We start from the raw sequence: 22,005 nt of genomic DNA, 5'->3' as shown, positions 1-22,005 counted from the left end.
CGGTATTGTGAGCATTTTATAGGCCAAATTGGCCCAGGCCATCATTTCGAAATCGCGAGGCCCACGCACTACCTCAACGTGTGATGTCTTCCCCGGATTCTTCTGCGGGAAAATTGGAGGAGTGTGCCGAATGGCCCGAGATGTGGGGGCGCGATTCAAGTGCCAGGTATTATCTTCCCGATTCTACCGCGGCAATTTCATCCTTCTTTGCATTTCGCATACTACCAAATGCAAAAAAGCGCGATGATGAGCACCTATGACCACCACGGCAAAAAGATATCTCGGCGCTCTCGTGTAGCATGTAAGACATGCAACCGGCGCAAAGTACGCTGCGATGTGACTCAAACAGGTCCTCCCTGCTCAAATTGTGAGCACGAGGCGGCTGTGTGTGAAGTTCTGCCTCGAAAGAAGCACAAGTAAGATATAATAAATTTATCCATAGCGATTGGGCTGATTAGGAGTAGGCCGCGGGTGTCCCGAGTTGTGAAAGAAGTCACAAGTGATAGAAGGGCAACGGATGAGATCGCTGATCAAGTGCCAGATACAGAAGGCATTTTACCTGATGATAGCGCATGTTCCTATATAGGTACGCGTATAAGGAACCAAAAGATTAATCAATACGCAAGTCTATAATATTAATATATCACAGGCGATACACGTGGTCCAAGGCAATCTGTTTACGAACTCTGCCATCCAAGTGTCCCTCAGGAGGAATCACTTGAAATTGTCACCCGTAACACGATTAATGCCAGTACTAATACTCTCAAACCTCATGAAGTGGATTACATACGGCACGAAGGGGGCTATAAAGTATTATTACCTGAGGTCTGCGATGAATTGATTCGCTGTTATTTTCATCATGTGCATTCGTCCATGCCAGTTATCGACGCACCTGGGTTCTTAAATGAATACGTGGAAAATGGAAGTGGGAATATTAATCCATTATTGTGGTGGAGTATGCTTCTCGCAGCGACAAATGTGAGTCCCTGTCTATAGTTCTTGCAAAATTTTGGATTTTGATTTGGGAGATAGTTCGCGAGTCTTGATATATTGCAGCGAGCAGGCTTCTCGTCGAGAAAAGCTATGAAAAAGGCCATGTATACTAGAGCAAAGGTAAGTGTACAAGAACTGCAAAATAAAGTGATACTTATTCCTAGATAGTGCTTCTATGACCTTGATCGCGGAACCGATAAACTGATTTTGATTCAATCAGTCCTCCTGATGAGCTTCTGGTATACAGACTCACATGACCACACCGGGGCGTGGTACTGGGTTGGCATCGCTATCACCCTCGCCCAAGGGATTGGAATTCACAGATCGCCGCATGTGCAATATAGACACCGTGAAAAAAGCCAGGATGTATTATCGGAATTACGACAAAGACTCATTCGTCGTATTTGGTGGACATGTGTCGTTCGTGATCGGTGGTTGTCACTAGCTAAAGGACGACCGATGCGCATTCACGATGAAGACTGCGATTTGAGTATTCCGATTGACAACGATGTCCTCCATGAGCTTCAAAACTTATCTTCGGGTGCTCACGGGATATTTATACCGACTGATATAATTCAATTGGCTGGAATGTGGGTTCAACTCGTTAAGATAAGCATCGCAATGGGACGTGTTTTGCGTATGCATTATCGGCTAAACTCTCCTAAGCCTAAAGCTGAGGACATTGATCAACTGGCTATTGAGCTGTTCGAGTTTGAGCCAAGCGAAAGTTCGTCTTTGTATGACTTGACGGACATTCTGCTTCTTCATAAATATCACCTCGAGCTATTCTACCAGTGAGCTTCTGACTGTACCCCCTTCTTCTAGTATTCTTGATACTTATTTCCCAAGAGCGAGCGTTACAGTACTCTATCGGCCGTATATCTTAAATGCCCCTGCGTCATTCCCTACCGACTCATCTGCAACCTGGCAGACGACAGCGCAACGGCGTGCTCGAACTGCAGCCTCAAGAACCAACAGCATTCTGGAGAAGATAATCGACTTGGATGCTGTCACATTTATAAAGCCTATGATGTATGCAGTTACCGGCAGCTGCCAATATTATATATGCTGATAACTTGCTAGCATTACATCCTTGATCCCAGCCATGCAAATTCATCTCTTTGATTGTAAATTGGGCAACCGGCTGCAAGCCAATCTCGGCCACAACAAGCTCCAACTCTGTATGCTGATTCTCGATAGTCTTCGCGAGACATATTGGAGCGCGGGAGTAATGTTTAGGTTATTCGGTCGCGCGCAGAACATCCTCAACAGTCGCAGAGACTCGAGCAGTATAAGAACCAAGCTACCGTCCAATTCAGACAGTAGTTTCGCCAACCGAAACGAATTCACCCCCAATACGAGTATGTCGGTCTTTCCGGTTCTCAACCAAGGCCACTCAGACTCTGTTGTTATCGGTGAAGAATTGTTGTCAAACAGCAACGGCGACGTGTCACCATACTTTAGCAGCATTGATCAGCTTCTCAGCCCGGGATTCTCACTTTCCGAAAGCCACGCGGACGCGTATTTTATAGGCTACCCAAATACTGAAATTATTGGACCAGCTCCCATGAATTTGTTCTACGATATGTCATAGAATAAATATTAATATTTATTTTTAATCAAATTTGTCTATTTTAGTCGATAGCCCCACAAAGCACATTTCCAGTTTAACGCCGAGTCGGCCCACATTGGCTATTCGTGAGTTACGGCAGCCTCGCTCCTCACAGCCGTGCCTCGTTCCTCGTTCCCGCGCAGAAACGGCTTGGCCCCCATTGCCCAACCTTGATTCTAAGCAGCAATGCTAAGCCGTTCTCAGCATTCACTTCGAGCCTTGCAGCCACGAGGAATGCTAAACCGTTCTCAGTATTCACTTCGAGCCGTGCAGCCACGTTAGCTTCGTCGGTTAACTTGAAGGGCCATCTCGTACTTCTTCCCGTTCTGGATTAAGGATCTGCGTCCAGCTGCTAGCTGAGCCTATCTCGTTCCTCGTTCCAGCACCCGCTAGAATTAATAGAATGAAGAGCTTAGTGTTTTATATCATCTTGTGGTTCTTGCGAACCTTTTTCCTTCACACAATCTCCACTATCTCATTTCTATTCGCTAGACATCCGGCGATGACTGGGGCTGAGTTACTTAAAATGTAAAACCCTTCTAGTTGGGGATGGTTGAATTTCGTTTTCGTTTAGAATCCTCTAAACGCGGAGGCAACACTTTTTTTGGAATTGGTAGGATGTTTACTCATGTATATAGCTAAGTGTTTGCCCATCCGCTAGCAATCTCATCTTCATAGTCTTAGTTATACTTCTATCGACCTCCTCTTCCTGAGTACATCCTTTCTTTTGCCTTACCCAGAGAGTCAAAAACAACCGTGTGTTTAGAAAGAGAAATCAAAATGATTCCCACACATACCGACAAGAGTCTCGATATCTTTCAGCTGGTGTTTTATATTCCTCTATTTTTCCTGTGCCAGTACCTGCTCATCCGCCACGGAAAGCGTGGTATCCTAGGCTGGTTTTATGCTGTCGCGTTCTGCATAATCAGAATCGTGGCTTCCGCTCTTAAGTTACACGCAGATATACAAGCCACACCGTCTTCTGGGTCTGTCATTGTCGACAACATTGGCCTCTCGCCACTTATTCTTGCCGCTCTTGGGTTCCTACATCAAGCGTAAGTCCTAGACTCCAAACCCTTTTTGTGATTCTAACTGTTGACTTATCGGATAATGTAGTCGGTCTGTCCGGGGGTCTATCCGTAGCGAGAAAATCGAGTGGCTCGCAGTTCTTCAAATTCACGTTCTCGTCACCGCCGGCTTGGCTTTGATCGCTGTCGGTATCTCTTCTTTACTCGGCACAGACCCATCAGACTCCGACTGGGCCCTTCTGAAAGCTGGGTTTGCCATTGTCTTTATCGGATGGGGCTTAGTCTCTACAGGCACTCTGTTTTCATTTCGACGTCCAGCTTTATACCATGAAATTGACAGCAATGTCTTCTGCGATGGAACAATCGTGGGTGTTCTCTAAACCTGAATGAGTTGGAATATGAAAACTGATTGATGACAGCTCCTCAATGCCGTTTTCTTCTCTCTCCCTTTCATTCTGTTACGTGCAATCTATGGTTCCATCAGTCTCTTTGGGTCCGGCAACTCCATCGGCTCTTCGTCATTCTCGTCTAATGTTGCAGCAGATGTGATTATGAATGTTCTTCCTCAGCTTTTTGCTGTAATTATTTATGTCGTCGCTGGTCTGCGTACAGTGTCGTTGAAAGCTGCTATGGAACGAGGATCGAAGGCTAACAGCCATCCTCTGGTCTAAATGATTTTGCTTCCCCTATTTTATTCAAGAATAAGTTTTGAACTTATTGTTGTAATGCATATACTTGTCATTTTATAACCTTGAATAGATTAATTCCACCCCAGTGATGATTGTAAATGTGTCATGAAAATTTGTCTAGCTCATTAGACTGCGACGCGGGGCCCGTTGCGCCCCACATTGACTGTGAAGACTTTGGATGGAAAGCTATTCTAGTTTTGGCTTTCCATCTCTTACTCAACTATAAAGTCCACTGAAAAGCTGTTGTTTCTCATCAAAAGGACGCCATGGATAAGGGTACCGAATATCCTTTCGATCTCGGTACATATCACCGTGTCATCATAACAAGTTCTCCTGCCGCGCAGCAATGGTTCAATCGAGGCCTTAACTGGACGTATGCATTCAACCATGAAGAAGCGGTGAATTGCTTTCGACGTGCCATCGCCAGTGACCAAGAATGCGTGCTTGCATATTGGGGATTAGCTTATGCCCTCGGTCCCAATTATAATAAGCCATGGGAAAGCTTCGAGGGGCGTGAATTGCAGAACTGCCTGAGTGAAGCGTATACGGCTGTGCAGCGGGCGTCGGAAATTATAAATAACAAAGCCATCAACATGACCAATAACGACACCAATATCATGCTGGTTGAGCAAGCGCTTATTAAAGCGATTCAATTTCGCTATCCCTCTCAGAATCCTGGTCATGATCACTCGATCTGGAATGTGGAGTATGCGAACGCGATGAGAACAGTTTGCCATGAATACCCAAATGATCTGGACATTGCCGCGCTCTTTGCAGACGCGCTCATGAATATTACTCCCTGGAATTTATGGAATCTGAAAACAGGAGAACCTGCTCCTGGTGCAAATACCATCGAAATAAAAGAAGTCCTCGAGAAAAATGCACTCTCTCAACCGGACGGGCCGAAACACCCAGGAGTGCTTCATATGTATATCCATCTCATGGAAATGTCCGGTACTCCGGAATCTGCACTCCGAGTATCAGATAATCTTCGCGGATTGGTACCTGATGCTGGCCATTTGAATCACATGCCTTCTCACTTGGATGTTTTGTGTGGCGAGTATCGTCAAGCCATTATGTCTAACACGCAAGCCATTCATGCGGATGAAAAATATGTATCCATTGCAGGTCCCTTGAATTTTTATACCTTGTATCGAGCCCACAATTATCATTTCCGACTGTATGCGGCCATGCTTGCTGGCATATCAGGAATCGCACTGGAGACCGTTGCCAAGATAGAGACTTGTATTCCTGAAGAGTTACTGAGGGTTGACTCTCCCCCGATGGCGGATTGGTTGGAAGGGTTTCTGGGTATGCGAGTACATGTCTTGATTCGATTTGGCCAGTGGGAGGATATTCTTGCTTTGGAAGTACCGGAATATCAAGACCTTTACTGCTTCACCACCGCTATGATACACTACGGCAAAGGAATCGCAAATGCTATTCTTGGAAAAACAGCCGATGCACACATACAACAAGACCTTTTTACAACGGCATCCAAACGTGTACCATCTTCGCGCACTATCTTTAACAATACTTGTACTGACATTCTGGCCATCGGCCAAGCTATGCTAGCGGGTGAAATCGACTATCGCAGTGGCAATATAGAGCAAGGTTTCAGCAATCTCAAAAAAGCGATTGCATTAGACGACGGTCTCCCATATGATGAGCCATGGGGGTGGATGCAACCGCCCCGACATGCATATGGGGCTTTGTTGCTCGAGCAGGGCCGTGTTCAAGAAGCCTTAGAAGTCTATGAGGCTGATCTCGGAATTAGTGGGGTATTACCGAGAGCGATGCAGCATCCAAATAATGTATGGTCTTTGCATGGACTATATGAATGTTTGATTACATTGGGCAGAGGAAATGAAGCCTCTCTACTTAAGAGATCACTTGATTTGGCCGTCGCAGTCGCCGATGTGCCTATCAAATCATCCTGCTTCTGTCGGCTGGATAGATGCCATTAATCCATTGTTCTTTCACCATGGAAGTTATCACGCAATTATAGAATCTGAATTTCTTAGTAAAGCATCCGTGGTTATCTAATGTAGGTAAAGAACTCGATCTCTCTGTGAATGCCACATTCGAGCGTTCAAACATGCGCTAGAATAAAACCTTGCCATTATCAGAGACAATTGAAATTCCATCTACTGAGGCATCCTTCATGAAATACAAGTATGCCTCTGCAATATCTTCTGCCTGTCCTATCTTCTTCGTCAACGTATCTCCTTTCGCCTTTTCGAGGGCTGAAGCAGGCCATTTACTGGCCAACTCTGTTTGGAACAAGCCTGGGTTGACGACATTGACGCGGATTGGTGCTAGATCGTATGCTAATCCCTTAACTAGACCTTGACAGGCACCTGACAGCATGGATACAACCGGCCAGGCCTTGCGCGGACGTATGTGAGCGGTCCCAGAAGTAATCGTGAAAGAGGTTGCAGCCGATTTACTGACAAAGTCCGACGTTGCAATGACCTTGGCAATAAAGATAGGCGCATAGGCTCTAACAGTCATCACAGAATTGATATATTTGATATCCGCGTCAGAAATCCCGTTGCCAACGTTCAAAGAGTCGCCAGCAGTATAGACGATGTGGTCGATCTTTTGCCCTCCGTTTTCTGACACGACATCGTGAAACTGTTCCCGCAGTCTATTTTCTAGAATGTCGATTTGAGTCAAGTCATTGACTAGAGTCACAATTTGACCGTCTTTGACATCTGGGTAAGACTTTCGCAGACGATTAACGGTTCTGTCCAGCTTGTCCGGGTTTGATCCGGATATGATGAGCTTTGCTCCATGTTCGAGCACGGCCTCAGCAACCGCGTACCCTATTCCGGAGGTACCTCCGAATACGAGGACAAGTTTATCTTGTAGTTTGTTTAGGAACTTGCGTTGAGACATTTTCGCTCGATATATATGATAATTAGAATGAAGATGATACCAATACACATATCGTAATGAGAACTTGAACCTCTATTTATACCTATGTTCTCCGTGCCAGATACAGCCGTCCCAAGGAGCGAACCATGCCGGATCTAGTAATTTTTGAGAGATTGTATTAGAGAAATACGAGTCGATCCTGATTATCACCATTATCACCCCATGAAGAGACAGACCGTGCAGGATCATATCACAAAGGAATGTCTTCTTCTATTTTTAAGAGACTTACGCTGATTGGCTCGTCTAGATGGAGAGCGGATCAGGCTAGTCCTAATATAGTAACTTTTGAGATAGAGTTCTGAGGTCATGTTGGGGGATTGGATTTGTCATCTATCGGTACTACTGGACTCATGTCTTATTTTCATTATCTATAAAATTCATATATGTGGCCAAAGTATATCGCAACTCTTTCTCAAGGTAGAAATATCCGAGGCTGCTTCATACTTAAGCCATGGTTCACCGGGGTCCCGCAAGGGGCTGCCAGCGATGCAAAGATCGTCACGTCAAGGCAAGGCTTTTTACTTCCCTTCCTCGGAACTACTTAACTCGTTCGCCACTAATAGGTCATAGTGTGGACGAGAGCGTCCTGCATGTCGACAGTGTGTCAGACTTCAGTTCAATTGCCCTGGTTACCGACATGAGCTTGACGACGTGCTCAGGGACCACACTGCCTCCGTCATAGGCCGCCACGGAAACCACCAAAGACAGCGAAGATCGGAGAGACTTACCACCAACCTCCGTACGGCCACTGGTAGGTGCATACAAGTATCTTCATTACCCAAAGAGGTCGCTGTAAATGTCGACTCTTGGGTCCTTCCAATCCTCTTTTCTGGAAGTGGGTTGATGAAAGCAGGACGGACGAGTCATGGACATCTAGACTATATACCACCATTATATAATCAAACTACACCTGGATCCCCGCTTGCCTTAGCCACAGTATGGCTTAGTATGTTGTCGATGCGAATAACGTGTGAACGAACTAATACGCAGGAACACCATGCCGGAGAAACTCGTCAGCTAGCAAAAGTTATCCGAGCCGTTCAGGATGCTATCGCCGACCCTGCTAGAAGCGTTGATATTGAGACATTAGCAGCAGTTGTAATTATTGGATATGGTGAGCATTTGAGGAGTACGACGGAGAGTTCGTCGTCGCAGCCGGAAGCGGCCTTGAAAACATTCGTGATTCATCAAGCCGGTGCAGAGGCCCTCATCCGGAAACGCGGCGGATTGAATTTCCAGGATTATCCCTCACTCGCTCTATTTGATGCTGTCCGACATAACGCTGTTAGCCTTGCTATTACAGGGGCTAGGAGACACGCGTTCTTATCCTGGGACTTGTGGTATATCACAGATATCAATGTTCGTCATCTCTGTGATTCATACACACCCGCAACTAATCTAGATGCTTATGGTGTGAAAATAATTGTCTTACAATCCCGAATTGCAAAACTCAAAAATAAATCAATGGATGAAATCAATCATATAAAAGTGGATCTGCTGGATCTTCTCGAGCGTTTGCGCTCCTGGAAAATCCATATTTCGGAGGACTGGGTATTTACTGGAATGGCAACAGATGGAACATTGGAGCAAGTACACATGTCTCCAGAGATGTGCTATTTGTTGAATGAATGGTACTTCCATCAGTTGCGTGCCAGCCACCTTCTAAAACAACTCAATAAGAAATTAAATACAACCGAGGTTAGCACTCAAAGCTTTTGTTGCGAGATGGAGTGGATAGACGATGTGATCGCATCTTCCCACCAATTTTTGAGTAATTCGCCACATTTAACCCTTAATATTCCTTTGTCAAAGAAAGCTGGGTGTTTGAGTTCTATTCAGCCAAGTGGTGCGTCATGGATTGGCTCACGTCTTTTCGGTCAGACGCTCTATCAATTGGATATTATTTTATCTGATGCATTACGGTGCTTGTTCTTGCCTCAAGTGATAGAATCGAGATATCGTGAGGTTATGAACTGGGCACGAGGACAAAGAAGGATGTGTGTCAACGTACCAGTCATTTGAGATTTGTTTCGATATTGAATTTGATCATGCATATCCAAAATGATTTTTTAAGAGCAATTAATGCTTCCCGAGTCTTACAAGAATAAATATTATTTATTCATCGATTGCTGACCTATGCGATAGTAAGAGTTCAGGTAGCACTTGATATGTATAGTCGGCCATTCTATTCTATCAAGATCGACAGGTCTCAAGATGGAAAAACAGAATTAAATCAGCAATCCAATGTAGATAAACATGAAATTAATATCCCATAGGTCTTAAAAGTCTTGCTAATATTGATTCAGTTGAGAGAAATGGCATTTCCGAAGATGACATTTTAAATATCAACCTAGGAACCTAAGAACAAATCCCATTCCATGTCGTCTAGTAAATTTAACAAATTTATTCTTAATGGCTGGTATTATTAATAACCTCTCAGGCTATGGCGCAAACAGGTTATCCCAATCATTTTGAGCTTGATAAATTTCCCCTAGAGGTCTAAAGCTGCAGAGTCGCCCTTTCTCGGTCTACATGAAATTTTGGACTTTGCGAAGCTAATATGCGCTCTTCTATTGTTCTTTCAACATGACCTTTCAGATACCGGTTCTACTCATTTCTCTGCGCGATCCATTTGTCACGTAGTCTTATAAATTCGAAGACGAAGCATCTCAATCTGAGTGGCAAGACGAACAATGGGGAATTGAATAACCTGATTGGTTTCCTTGTCTAGGCATGGTCGATTCTTTGTCGCACGCAATATCGAGACTGGAGGCAGCTTGCCGTATGCGATTTTCATGAATAAAGCTTTGTGGGCAACAGGCAAACTGTCGTCTATTTAACCAAGTATAGCACGTTCCGATACCCAAACGTTGACGAAAGATGTTGTGGTATGATCTGTAGGCATAATGGACGTCCTACGATGTGATCCCCCAAAACTCGAATTATTATCTCGTTTTAATGATAGGGATTATATATACCACTGGTATGACTCCATTTTGACACCATCAGGATCTGCGGGCACAATAAATGCGGTAATTACTTTCGAGGTGCCTGGTTTTCCACTTGTGCGTGCGAACATAATGCAATGTGTGGCTCTATGCTGACCAGTCTGCCATATTTTTCCCCCATTAATAAACCAATCCGGCCGTGTGTCAAGCGATGAATCTCAAATTGCGATGGTATCGTGGTGCGTTACACTGATCCATGATTTGGTTCGGCCAAGCCAAATATTATCGGAACGTTACCATCTAGGTAGCCCCATATGTATCACTTTTTCTGTGACAAGGTCCCGAATCGCAAACGCTTTTCTACCACTGGAAGGTTACCAACAACAGATAATTCAATTTGTAAGTCATTAAACAAGCCTAATTCCTGAGCTACAAGATGTCCTCTGATAGCCGCCATCCATAGAGTGCTTCCATTAGTAATTCCTCTTATTCTTGGGTTGGAACTCCTCCTGCATTCCACTCAGTTCGAAAATTTTCTCGCCAATGGTTAAAGAATTGTTCATTGTCGTTAGATGGCTTTTCTTTCTCGATAAAGGCATCAAGCAACTTCAAGTAAGATATAAGTTGCTTTGGTAATTTAGAGTCCATTGTGTGAGGTTATCAAGGGAATTGATCAACGACTTTGCCACCCTCCATATCATGCTTTCAAGTAATAGTAGATTCTCTATTTAAGACGTCTGTTTCCTTTTAATGCAAAGCGATCTACATTTCTCAACCCCCGCACTTCGGCAGTATCATGCTGAGAGTATTTTTCAATCGAAGGACCGTATGTTAGGACACTTAAGACAACCAAAGAAGGAATAATAAATATGATAAAGAACAACGTAATATTATATACTATGGCTCATGTATAACTGAGAACTATGACTATTTCTATGTGTTGCGCTTTTCTCAGAATTCAAGAACACATCACTGGGCCGCAATTCCAACCGCCTGCAGACTTTTCACTGTATCAGCGACACTCTCTTTCAAACTTCTATATTCCAAACCAAGGTCATTTCTCGACGCAGAATTATTGTAACCGTATTTTGGGCCACCTGGGGGATACGATCCTTCCTCAAGTGCCTTATCACCACTTGGCAAGCGATCTTTTAATTCTGGGAAACTTTCAGCAATTGTCTCCACCACATCGCGATTGCAAAAGTTCCCTGCAGTTAGAAAGTACCGCTTTCCTGCTGATTGAGGTTTCTCTACTGCCAAAGCGTGTGCCAAAGCGACATCACGCACGTCAACCCAGAATAATGATCCCGTGGGAGGGCATTTCTCACGTGCGGCGCCAGAGATGAAATCTCGAAACCGCTCATTTGAAGTGTTTATAACATCAAGAGATCGGAGCCATGGCTGGACAGGTCCAAATATAAGCGATGGATTCAATGTTGTAAGCGTAAAGCCAGGTTTCTCTTTTTCCATAAATTCCCACGCTGCCTTTTCTGCGAGTGCTTTACTAGTTCGGTACCCTGCTTGACCGGCAGAGTTTGTCGGGTCTTCTGCGGTCTCCCAAGTGACAGGATTCCAATCTCTTTCTGACCACTTCCATCCAACCGCCTTGTTCACATCAACCATGGCGGCAAAGGAAGACGTGATCACGACACGCTTTACTGTTGGAGCGTACTTCTTTACTGAGTTTAAGATTCCAACTGTCCCATTGACCGCGGGATCAATCATGTCTTTTTTGATATTGTTGATGGTGTAGTGGAATGGACTGGCGGTATGAATGACTGCATCGAAAGGTGGGTCATTGACAACGGCTTTGTCAAAAGCATCAAGCTTCGCAATGTCTTCGACAATAACGAAGTCCAGCTTGTCTGAACTAAAATGCGTGCGCATATCCTGAGCCTTCTCCAGGGTACGAACAGTAGTCACAACATGATACCCTCGAGCCAGCAAGATGTCAACCACGGCAGCTCCGAGGAAGCCGGTTCCTCCAGTCACAAGAGCTCGTGTCATTCTGGATTCTGGATTCCAAGTGTTACTTCGTAAACAAGAAACTTGTAAAGTCTGTGTGGTGCTAATTGAAAGGCGACTGATTGAGATAGTACCTGGTCTTTCGGGGTGTTTACAGCCAGTCTACTCCTAGGATACAGCATCAATTTATAATGAGCATTTGATTTCAGACGTCTATTATATCCGGTTAAATCCTGGCCCGCAACTATCGTATCTGAAGTACTTCTCGTTGGGGCGCTATGGAATAGGAAACACGTGATTTACTTAACCTTATTTGTACCGGAGCAGTAGGAAGCGCTCCTAGCCCTACCAAAAAGGTAATCCGCTCTGCCTAAAGAGGATTAGGGCGATGCTTTGTCCGTCAACTATCGCCGGACGGAGAAAAAGTATCGATTACAAATTTCTCGGCCGGAAAACTACCGGGTTACAGCTAAACGGGTGTTGCAACCCGTACACTCAAATTTAGTGCCTAGCTGTCAGGACCAGCAGAAAGAAAATGACGAAAAGTAATAATATTTAGCCGCCTAAGCCACCCGTTGAGCTGTACGTCCGAAAACCACCACACCAAAAAGGGTCACCTCAAGGGTCACGGTAATTAAACTGAGCTCTTCTTTCGGCTGACAAAATTTCATGACAGATGTGCTTATCTGATAAATCCGATGATCGTCAGACGATGAGGGGTCGTTGCAGAGAAGCCGATATTATCATTGAATAATATGAGATAATAGACCTAGTTTGAATATCACTGTGAATTCTCAACCACCTCTGAAGAGCCAGGCCAGGAATTCTGTATATAATCCTCACAGTAGCTGAATCCTCACATCAGTATATTATTGAGATTATGAAATAGCCCAATAATTCTGGGTATGACACTACAGAGACCTTGAAAACTCTTGTGTAGTCCGGATACCTACCCCCCTCCCTAACCACAAAATAACGAAGAACATCGATTCGAGATCAATATAGCTTTAATCTTCATCCGAGGAAGACCCCTCATAGAATTCAAACGGCAGTCCGTAGTCTTCAGTCAGTACTCTGGACGTTGTCTCTCCAAACCCATCCGTAGAAATCAGTTCTTTACAAGCCACTGCGGCTTCTACCATCAGAGTGCTAGTAATCTCTTCGGACTTCTTTTTCGCCAGTCAGCCCGCCCTTTCAGGTAGAACAAGTATTTTGATCATCAATATTTATTCACATTCCTTCTTATCATCGTTTCCTTTTCGCCGCATTGTTGTCAAGTGAAAGAATAAATATATTCAGCAGAACGGCAAAACCTAGAGGTATGCCAGGTGCGTACACAAAACCGAAGCACAGAAAGAACAGGACTGTCCAGCAGACGGATCGCCGGTTAGCTCGGGCCCATGCGTGAAATTGACCTGCTGCGGTCCACATTTCGGCCATATAGTGAAGGCAGACCTCCGATCGTGTAGGGTTGAGAAGGGCCTTCCATCGTAGGTGCAAGCTGCGGTGCTTGGAACTACAATATGGGTCTGTTTTGATTTGCCTCGTAAACCAGCTCTCCCAAAAAGCCTTCAATTTTCCATCCTGATTGTATGGTTCACATTGTCTGAGCCAATTTACCCATTTAGCGCATACTTCGTTGGCATCATTTCCTTCAATTTTGAACCATTCCGTCCTCCCCTGCTCGAGGGTTCGTTTTGAAATTCTGACGGCGGTTCCCGTTCCCCGCTCTTCGCCGTTATAGCTGTGTTCACCTCGGTCGCCTGCAAACTTTGATTCTTTCCTCTGGTTCCACAGTTCCAGATGTACTACCCTTTCAGCCAGCTTGAAATGGACGAACACTACTGATGCCGTAGCTTTCAATGTTCCAAAGCGGCTCTTAGGGCTAAGTTGGTTCATTCTCTCTTTGAGATCATCTGTAGTCCACCCGATCTTGGTGTATCCGGGACTTTGTTTCCGTAACGCACAATATAAACGGCCGAGAATTTGTGGAGACTTCAGCTGTCCTGGCCCGTCGATCAGCTTTCTATATATCTTGGTCTCGATGTCGGTCTCTTCTATCTGCTCCTTGAAAGTAATGAAATCATTTTCCACCGACACCGCGAAGTTTCTATGGTGGTGACGGGAGGTTGAAGTAGGAGTCGGGGAGTATGGAATATGAGTTACTTCGGCATCGATTGAATCAGTTAGTATTTCGATACATTGTGACAAGTCCTTTTCAGTGTTGGGCGATTCAGTGACAATATTTGGACTCTTTCGTAGCCAAGATTCATCGTTTGGTAGAGTTGGATATAATAACGGTGAAGAGAAAGAAGTTCCATGTAGTAACCTGGACTTCTTCATGAATGAAATGGGATTACAAGGCTTCGCAACCGGGGATTTGAAGACAGCCTTGCTTTTCTGGTATCGGCGATTCCGCCGCCGTAATTGAGTTCTGTTTTTCTGGCTACTTCTGGGCGGAAAGTATGGGCTTCCTTTCCATTTAGTTGCTCTATTGTAGTTAGACATAAGTAATAGTAGTGATATCTGTCGAAATGGATGAGTGTAGCAACCACCCCTCCTAGAGTGAGTCGCGAAAGGATATTGCCGATCTAGCGTTTATGAGGCGTAGAACTTCATTTATGCCTTTTTTGACAAAAGTGTGGCACAGATGCCTTCACCCCCTCTGGAGTCAGCCTCGCGGCTAGGCGAATACCAATGTCTCAGAAGCAGTTTATGCGATACAATTAATTGGTCATCTGATGATGGAGCCGGCCCGTTCCGTGCACTAAGTGCATAAATCTCCAATGGGGTCAAATATTTCTTTCGTAGCGTGGGGGCCGCATATAGGCTCCAGCCTTTATCAGCTGTAGCGTGATGTCGCGATACGTTAAAAATAGCAGGGATACAGTCACGATACTCGTCTAAGCCACTACTGTATAATTTTATCTATTGCATATATGATGAAAAATATGTGGAGACATGTGCAAATTGCCATAGAGTTTCGGGATGTAAAGTTCATTGGTATGTTGAATGTTGTCTTCAACCCCTTCACACGAATTGATAGTACAGCAAGAATACGTAGTAAATTGTACTAAATGTGCTCATTTGGATTAAAATAATTTTGTATCTTAATTATCAATTAATGGCAAAGTGGCTCGTCGATGGAAATAAATCAAAACAGCCGACCTGTCCTTAACACTTGAGGTCTTCCGCTATGTTCTAAAAGAAGAGGTTCGGGATTATAACGGTCCTATTCTCTCTGAGTTTACCAGACAAGTTCTGGTTACAAATATTTTGTTCAGACAATTACACTAGTGCTAGGAGATGGTCGCGTGAAAGGAAACGCTACTACTCTTGAACCCCTGAGCTTGAGACTATGTATTCTAACCTTCCCCAGAATGAAATATACTGTTTGAATTTCTGACCTTGAAATGCTTTTACTTCTACGCGCGAGTGGTGCTGCATGGATTCATTATGGGGACATCAAATCAAGAGAATTGAAGATCTCGGAATCAAGGAGTCCTACTTTTTCCTTAATACCCTTTGATTTGCCGCGATATCCTAGAACATGTTTTGTTTAACAGAAATATACTTTCGGTTCTGAGCTTAAGTATTGTAAGTGCGTATCAACTACGAGTCGGGAGCCTTGTTTAACAGACAATGCTAGCAAAATCAGGACGAGAACTTGGCCAAATCCCCAAGTTTCCTGAGTCACCATCCAGAAGCTCCTCGTTCGCCGCGCTCAATGCATTCACCATGTAGGTATGCAGAGGGCATTGAATCAACGCAACTTTTGGATTGAAATTTTGTTGTCAAACAATGGGGCCGAATCAAACAGTGATCTTTTGAAAATCTCAATGAAAGGAGACTATTTCTGCGGCATCTTTGAAATGGGAATTTGGTCTCACAAACCCATATTACTAAAACTAGGCCAAGTCCAGAGTATGATACATACCCATTATCTCGGGGGGGAAACTAAGGTGTCCAAAATTTTATTTTATGCCTCGGGAAACCTACGAGAAAATGCATATTCCGCGACCTGTACACAGGTGATCATGGTAGCGACGAAGTAAAGAGACGTCACTGCTAGGTATATGTTATCCAAGTAAGGCTGTGTGAGGACTCGGAAGTTAGGATTGTGTCAGTATTGTAGTGCTGGCCAGGAATGTGATTATCCCATTTTCTTAGCTTCATTCCGAACGTGATGGCTTGCAAGGCGAGGTGTGAAAACAAAAAAACAATCGATAAAATGGAACGGTTCAAGATGCGTTTTCTTGTTCCGAAGACGTTCACAAGCGACGCACATACTGAAACTCTGTTATAGTATTTAGCCGAGTTGTCGGTGTTATATGGAAGTAGTGTTTGGTGTATGATTGCTACAGCTAGAAAGCACTGCATGCCCTTTTAAATTAACTGTGTCGTAGGTGATATGGTAATAGCATAGGTTCAAATTAGAGCGTTGAGCCATAGCACAATTAAATGGGATATTCCTCAGTGGGTTTCATGTTGATTTTTGGAGATATAATTGTGACAAGGTAAGCCGGTTTAGTTTCATTTGCCATTTAGTGTCTGCACGTCACTGTTACTAGCCAACAGTTCATCCATGTACCACTTTTTATCCGGAGATAAACCTAATTTTAGATTATATTGTACTAGAGGTTGTGCCATTTTCCATGTCACCATAATGGGGCATTCGAAAGAATTTCTCGCAGAGCCTCTCAAAGAGCTGGGCCATGGCCTTCAAAAAGCCTGAATCCCTAAGGGCGATGTCCAAATCCTTAAACCATATGGATAGCGCAAACGACAAACCGGCTTGAATAACAAAAGAGAGTATGATCTGTTTTAAATATTATGAGTCTCTTTTGAACTGAATAAACCGGGAACTAGAACAGAAGCAATATTATTTTCGCAAGTATGACCTGACCTAAGCCTTGCAATAACAGGATTTGAGCTTCTAACGTTCTTGCAAGTCATGCATTTGATCAATCTATCGTGGCTTTAGATACATGTATTTTTGTATATAAGTGCAGAATATGAAACCAGGCCAACGCTTTTCGTCGAGCAGTTGCAGGTTAAAAGCGCGTAGGCGAGGCTGACATTAGCGAAAGTCTGGGCCTGCTCTACACAGCCTTGGGGCATTGATCATTAATAAATATTCATGTGCTACGATCCCGAAAATATGATCAGATATTGTCACAATATTTAAGCGAATGCCACATACAATTACAGGTACATATTTGGCATTGGACCGATATCCCTCAACCAATGTCGCCTAGAGAATCCGTAGTAAGAAAGTTGGTGATATAATCTATATCAACCAGACGAAGCATTTAGGTTATCATCATTCTACCAGTGAATAAGTTGCACTGATCAATTATCTGTCCAATACATGTAAATACACTTTCTTGCTAAACATCACTAGTAATAGCTTCATGAGAGACAAAGATTAAAGAAAAACAATTACATTAAAGCTGTCGCAGCGCGTCTAGAATCTTAGATGAAAGTGTTCTAAGTCGCTTCTGTAAGTCGAGATCTAACTGATCCAACGTCGCGTCTGAAAATGGCATTAAATCCAACTCTTTGTCTTCATTTTTTGCATACTCCGACACATTTATTCTATGCGATTTAAGTTTTAACGATAGTTGATTAGAAACACGACGAACGAGGTGAAGCTCGCTGAGTACAAGTTGCGCAGCCATTCGTGACGAGGTTTCGCTGTCGACACCACGATCTCTTTCGAATACGATGGGATTTATAATTTGTTGGCGTTTCAGAGCTTTAGACGAGTCATTGAGTCTGGCCACTTTGCTAGCTGCTATATCATACCATCCCAAAACTTTGGATACAATAAGCACAATGATGGAAAGCAAGTAAACATCTTGTGAGCAAGGGCATTGCAGCATCGCATCGACAGCTTCGATTGCGGTTTTGTTTTTACTGATGATGCTTGTTAAGGTGGGACTGCAGGCATTCTTATCCACAGTCTGATTCACTGATGTAATAAAGGTCCTTGAAGGACGAGGGAATAACTGCTTCATGAGGCCAAGCGCCTGGAATAAGCATGGGCAGACTTTGTCAAAAGTGTATGTCTTTCGGTGGCTTTGCAAATGCTCAATGGGAGACGTTCGGTTGTTATGAGGTGAGTCTGGAGCAGAAAAATCAAAGAAATCAGAAATGGTGTCTCCAAAAATAGGGATAGCGCTGGATAGTCCATCTGATCGGTTGCTGCTAGAGTCCCTAGTGGTAGATACGAATTCTCGATTATAAATAGCGACCTCATCGGCCATATCTGGGAACGACTGTGCCATGGGTGATGCAAGAGAGTCATACACTTCCATACTTAGGTCTGTGTTCATTGACGAAAGAGGGTGGTTCGTGGGCGAAAGATAAGTCAGAAATGTTTCGGAGGAGCTCGGTATAGCTTGGTATGGCGAATGATGAGTAATTTCTGATGACGGAACAGATTCAGCGCCGGAAGTGAAGGAATTCGGAGTGAAATTATTGTTCAAAGATGGTGGTAATTGAGTCTTGAAATTTGCATTTATGATAGCATTTGAAACAATATTTGCACGGTTACTGTTTGCATGTGATCGGCTTCCGGGTTTTCTCCCTCCACGCTTCATAGCCACATACTCACAGGCAATATTACGCTTTGCACAGCGGGAACATGTGGGCTTCTCTTTTGAGCACTTCAATTTGGATGTTGCGCAGGCGTCACAACTATCTCGAAGTTTAAGTGGTGCTCCAGCCTTCGAAGGCGTTGGAAGGCCAGGCGAAAGAGTGTGTAAGGTAGCCATGAGTTCTATTGATAGATGAAATTATCAAATCGAAAACTGATTTAGCAGTAGATACAGTATCAACTACCTGTAACGAATTTTGAAGTATCAAATAATTGAAAAGTTGTGTCCATACTCGCGCGGAAAAGAGGAGAAAAGGGTTTTGCAACTTAATGACGTTATAAAAGGCCTCAGAAATAGCGATTCGTCTCGCTAACGTCCAGAGAAAACCCCTCAGATCAATCGACAGTCATTCAAAACCCTGTATGTACCCTGGTTGCAAGTGACGAGATGCTGTACGTGCTTAGATATGACTGGCTATTTACCATGAAGGATTCCCAGCCGTCATTTCTGTCGACACTTGACCAATGTGGATCATTCAGTTCTCGAGGCTTCGGTGACGTAGAAAGATATCTAGGAATGGAAAAGATACTACCGGCTGGTTATCCCTGTCCTAGAAATAGAAGGCTTCACTAGTGCTATTGAGCGGGAATCAAATACTCAACATAGAAAAGCCGTCGTGCAGGGGTATGGCGGAGAGGGATGTAAGCTACAAGATGCATGCACAAGGAAATCCAATCACATCCCAACCTATGAAGCCTTGAGTAGTATTCAGTTACTTGGCTGGGGTAGGGGCCGGAGTAAGGCTTGCATACTTCTTTCTTTCTTTTTTTCTGTTTATGCTCGGTTCTGTGTCTGCTTCCGATAGGCTGGATACTTACCCGCCCACAGCAAAGTATATCCCCGTTTGTTACACAAGTAATAAAGACTTATAACCTTTTCCCCGATGAATGCTTTCCCAGTTCCGACTGTTTACCATGTGCAAAGCGAATGTTCTTAGCAACAGGATAGAATAAAACTGCGTTCTATGTAAATATGGCACATATGATCCAGCTAATTGACATTGTATATCCGTATCTAGGTCAGTCATTTTTTATGTAAATATGAAAATAAAAATTTTATGAATCTATTAGTTTAAACTTAAAATAACTGTGTAAAAAACAATGCTATAAAGTATCTTCAGAGACTTAACATTATAAATAAAAATAGATTTATTTTTGCGACTTAATTTTCCAGCACCTTAATTAAGCGATATAAACCATACACTACATACGTATGTGGATTGTGTTAAAAAATCCAGCCAATTTTTCGTCAAAGTTGTTTCCACTTAAACATCTTTTCTTTATCTAGTACAATGGGTTTGAATATCCAATGAACATCTCCAAGAGGAAACTCTTCAAGGTGTGTCTCGGCTCTGGATTGTCGGCGAACCGAGCAGTAGGTGCATTTCGGCCCGGACCAGACCCCTCTCGACTCGAACACGCATCAAAGGCAATAGATGGTACATGGGTCTATTGTTGAAATTGATACACCAACTTCCGGACTGGAAGCACATTTTCTTGCATATTCATTGTTAATAAAAATGCTAGCTATGCTAGAATCATGGAACGAATGCTACCCCATAATATTTGACGAGATCCTTATCGGGAATTCAGGATACGATCTTACGTGTATTGAATGAGTTTTACATTAGTCAACTATGGCAGGGATCAAAGCAGAGTGGAGCTCACACAATTTTCAGATATGAAAACATAGTGATTATTTCAATACATGACTGGTGAATTTCGGCCATCTAAGATATATCACTCTGGAATGGGGTAATGGCAACCTGGGTTTCATGGACGCCACCTATGGAGATAATTCTTTTGTATGATATTGTCAACTGGTATCTTGCACTGATATTGGTCCTACACAGGTAACCCCACTCTGTGTTCTACCTGTATGCCATCTCTCCGGGTGGTGGCATTGGCCTTTACAAGGTGTTCGCGCCACTAATGCAATCGCTATCTGTAATATGCAAAAATTTAATAGATCGTATTTTACATTGATTTCATGCATTGTGGAACGTAATTTATGACGGGGATCCGAGTACGTCTTGTTGTGGTAGACTATATTGATGCACCCTGCATGAGGAATGTATTAAGCCTAGTTTTCCGACAATCGGCGCCGTTTTCATTGGAATATAATTTGTGTATCCCAAGCTCAATCTTAAGTGGAGTTACTGCTTCCGATGTGATCATAAATATACTCTTACTGTAAACCCCTCTCACGGACCAATTTGATATCAATAAAATACTACACTTAACAAGTAAATACACAAAAAGTCACTCCTGGATTTGGAACAGCCAGGTTCACAGTATATATATCAAAGTACACCCCTACCCTGCCGATAGTCAAGCGTGCCTTTTGTTTGACTCACACCCACCATTCTAGAAGGATTTCTACCATGAATACTTTACTGTTGGGCACTTCTAAAGACCATTTACGTCGAGATCTGATCTATTGGGCAGAATCCACGGATTTGCAGCAGAAATATGAGGATCAGTTGATGAATAAGGCAAGGTTTTGAAATGGACTAATGTGTCTGATTTGGAAACCTTCAAATAAAAAATGGCTAGTATATGTTGTGATTGCTGTGCATCGTAACCCTGCATCAATGCTGTGTCTACAAAAAACTGGCGAGTTGAGACCAAGTGATTTTTATTAAGATGCATCGTCCTTCTGTACGAACTAAGTCTAAGAATTGTTCCCAAGGATGTTCATAATTTTTGCCGATCAGATACAGCGTCATAAATGAAACTAATTAGACAAAGACTTTTTCCCTCACGTAGCTTTTGCGAGTAGAATACGACATATCAGTTAACTAAATCAGCATCAATAGATACAATAACGCTCGATATCATAGCTCCTAGCTCTATAGGTTCATTAACAAAAAGACCGCAATAACATCAGCTGATCTGGAGATGGCTTGATAGTTTCGGAATCGTCTCAAATACCAATTCATATATATCCGTTTTTGAGCTTCAAGGTGAATTATTTTGAGAAGGTTGACATGATACTTTATGAAGCGTTTGTTTCTATTTATGCCCTACCTATTATGATTGTTTCTGGCCTCCTTCTAAGTCCTCATAGATTCAAATATTGTATCTATAGCTAAAATAAAAAGGAGCTTTTGTTTGAGAACTTAGCAAATCCCATGGTCAAATCCACATTTTCTAAGCATCGCAAGAG

The 22,005-nt window shown here is 43.4% G+C and overlaps 8 protein-coding genes across 8 annotated transcripts; 4 read left to right on the top strand and 4 right to left on the bottom strand.

The window, feature by feature from the left end:
- The first annotated feature begins 219 nt into the window (after positions 1–219).
- Positions 220–2,666, top strand: BGW36DRAFT_457217 (fungal-specific transcription factor domain-containing protein). Its single transcript, XM_046221957.1, has 7 exons — positions 220–416; positions 465–586; positions 650–978; positions 1,033–1,113; positions 1,162–1,787; positions 1,843–2,025; positions 2,077–2,666. Exons 1-7 carry the CDS (start codon positions 229–231, stop codon positions 2,585–2,587), a joined length of 2,040 nt encoding a protein of 679 aa, XP_046078459.1. The 5' UTR covers positions 220–228; the 3' UTR covers positions 2,588–2,666.
- Positions 2,667–3,535: 869 nt separating this feature from the next.
- Positions 3,536–4,244, top strand: BGW36DRAFT_259157 (uncharacterized protein; the record flags this gene model as incomplete). The annotated part of the gene is made up of 3 exons (XM_046210056.1): positions 3,536–3,660; positions 3,722–3,998; positions 4,053–4,244. Coding segments are annotated over 3 exons (594 nt in total), but the record flags the coding sequence as incomplete, so codon positions are not given.
- A 293-nt stretch (positions 4,245–4,537) lies between these two features.
- Positions 4,538–6,610, top strand: BGW36DRAFT_368249 (TPR domain protein). Its single transcript, XM_046214966.1, has one exon. The coding sequence runs from the start codon at positions 4,589–4,591 to the stop codon at positions 6,287–6,289; it is 1,701 nt and encodes a 566-aa protein (XP_046078457.1). The 5' UTR covers positions 4,538–4,588; the 3' UTR covers positions 6,290–6,610.
- Positions 6,426–7,223, bottom strand: BGW36DRAFT_393333 (putative short-chain dehydrogenase; the record flags this gene model as incomplete). Its single annotated transcript, XM_046217797.1, has 1 exon — positions 6,426–7,223. The coding sequence occupies one exon, from the start codon at positions 7,221–7,223 to the stop codon at positions 6,426–6,428; it is 798 nt and encodes a 265-aa protein (XP_046078456.1).
- Positions 7,224–8,100: 877 nt separating this feature from the next.
- On the top strand, positions 8,101–9,284 carry BGW36DRAFT_435847 (uncharacterized protein; the record flags this gene model as incomplete). The annotated part of the gene is made up of 1 exon (XM_046221433.1): positions 8,101–9,284. Exon 1 carries the CDS (start codon positions 8,106–8,108, stop codon positions 9,282–9,284), a length of 1,179 nt encoding a protein of 392 aa, XP_046078455.1. The 5' UTR covers positions 8,101–8,105.
- Positions 9,285–11,179: 1,895 nt separating this feature from the next.
- BGW36DRAFT_286027 (putative NAD dependent epimerase/dehydratase) lies at positions 11,180–12,217 on the bottom strand (the record flags this gene model as incomplete). The annotated part of the gene is made up of 1 exon (XM_046210376.1): positions 11,180–12,217. One exon carries the CDS (start codon positions 12,215–12,217, stop codon positions 11,180–11,182), a length of 1,038 nt encoding a protein of 345 aa, XP_046078454.1.
- A 1,203-nt stretch (positions 12,218–13,420) lies between these two features.
- BGW36DRAFT_422370 (uncharacterized protein) lies at positions 13,421–14,518 on the bottom strand (the record flags this gene model as incomplete). The annotated part of the gene is made up of 1 exon (XM_046219690.1): positions 13,421–14,518. The coding sequence occupies one exon, from the start codon at positions 14,516–14,518 to the stop codon at positions 13,421–13,423; it is 1,098 nt and encodes a 365-aa protein (XP_046078453.1).
- A 3,104-nt stretch (positions 14,519–17,622) lies between these two features.
- BGW36DRAFT_422369 (aflatoxin regulatory protein-domain-containing protein) lies at positions 17,623–18,954 on the bottom strand (the record flags this gene model as incomplete). Its single annotated transcript, XM_046219689.1, has 1 exon — positions 17,623–18,954. One exon carries the CDS (start codon positions 18,952–18,954, stop codon positions 17,623–17,625), a length of 1,332 nt encoding a protein of 443 aa, XP_046078452.1.
- Positions 18,955–22,005: the final 3,051 nt, after the last annotated feature.

The sequence above is a fragment of the Talaromyces proteolyticus genome (assembly GCF_021365285.1).
Source record: "Talaromyces proteolyticus strain PMI_201 chromosome Unknown BGW36scaffold_1, whole genome shotgun sequence".
Lineage (NCBI taxonomy): Eukaryota > Fungi > Ascomycota > Eurotiomycetes > Eurotiales > Trichocomaceae > Talaromyces > Talaromyces proteolyticus.
Note: the sequence above shows the minus strand (reverse complement) of the source record. Positions and strands in the feature narration are given on the sequence as shown.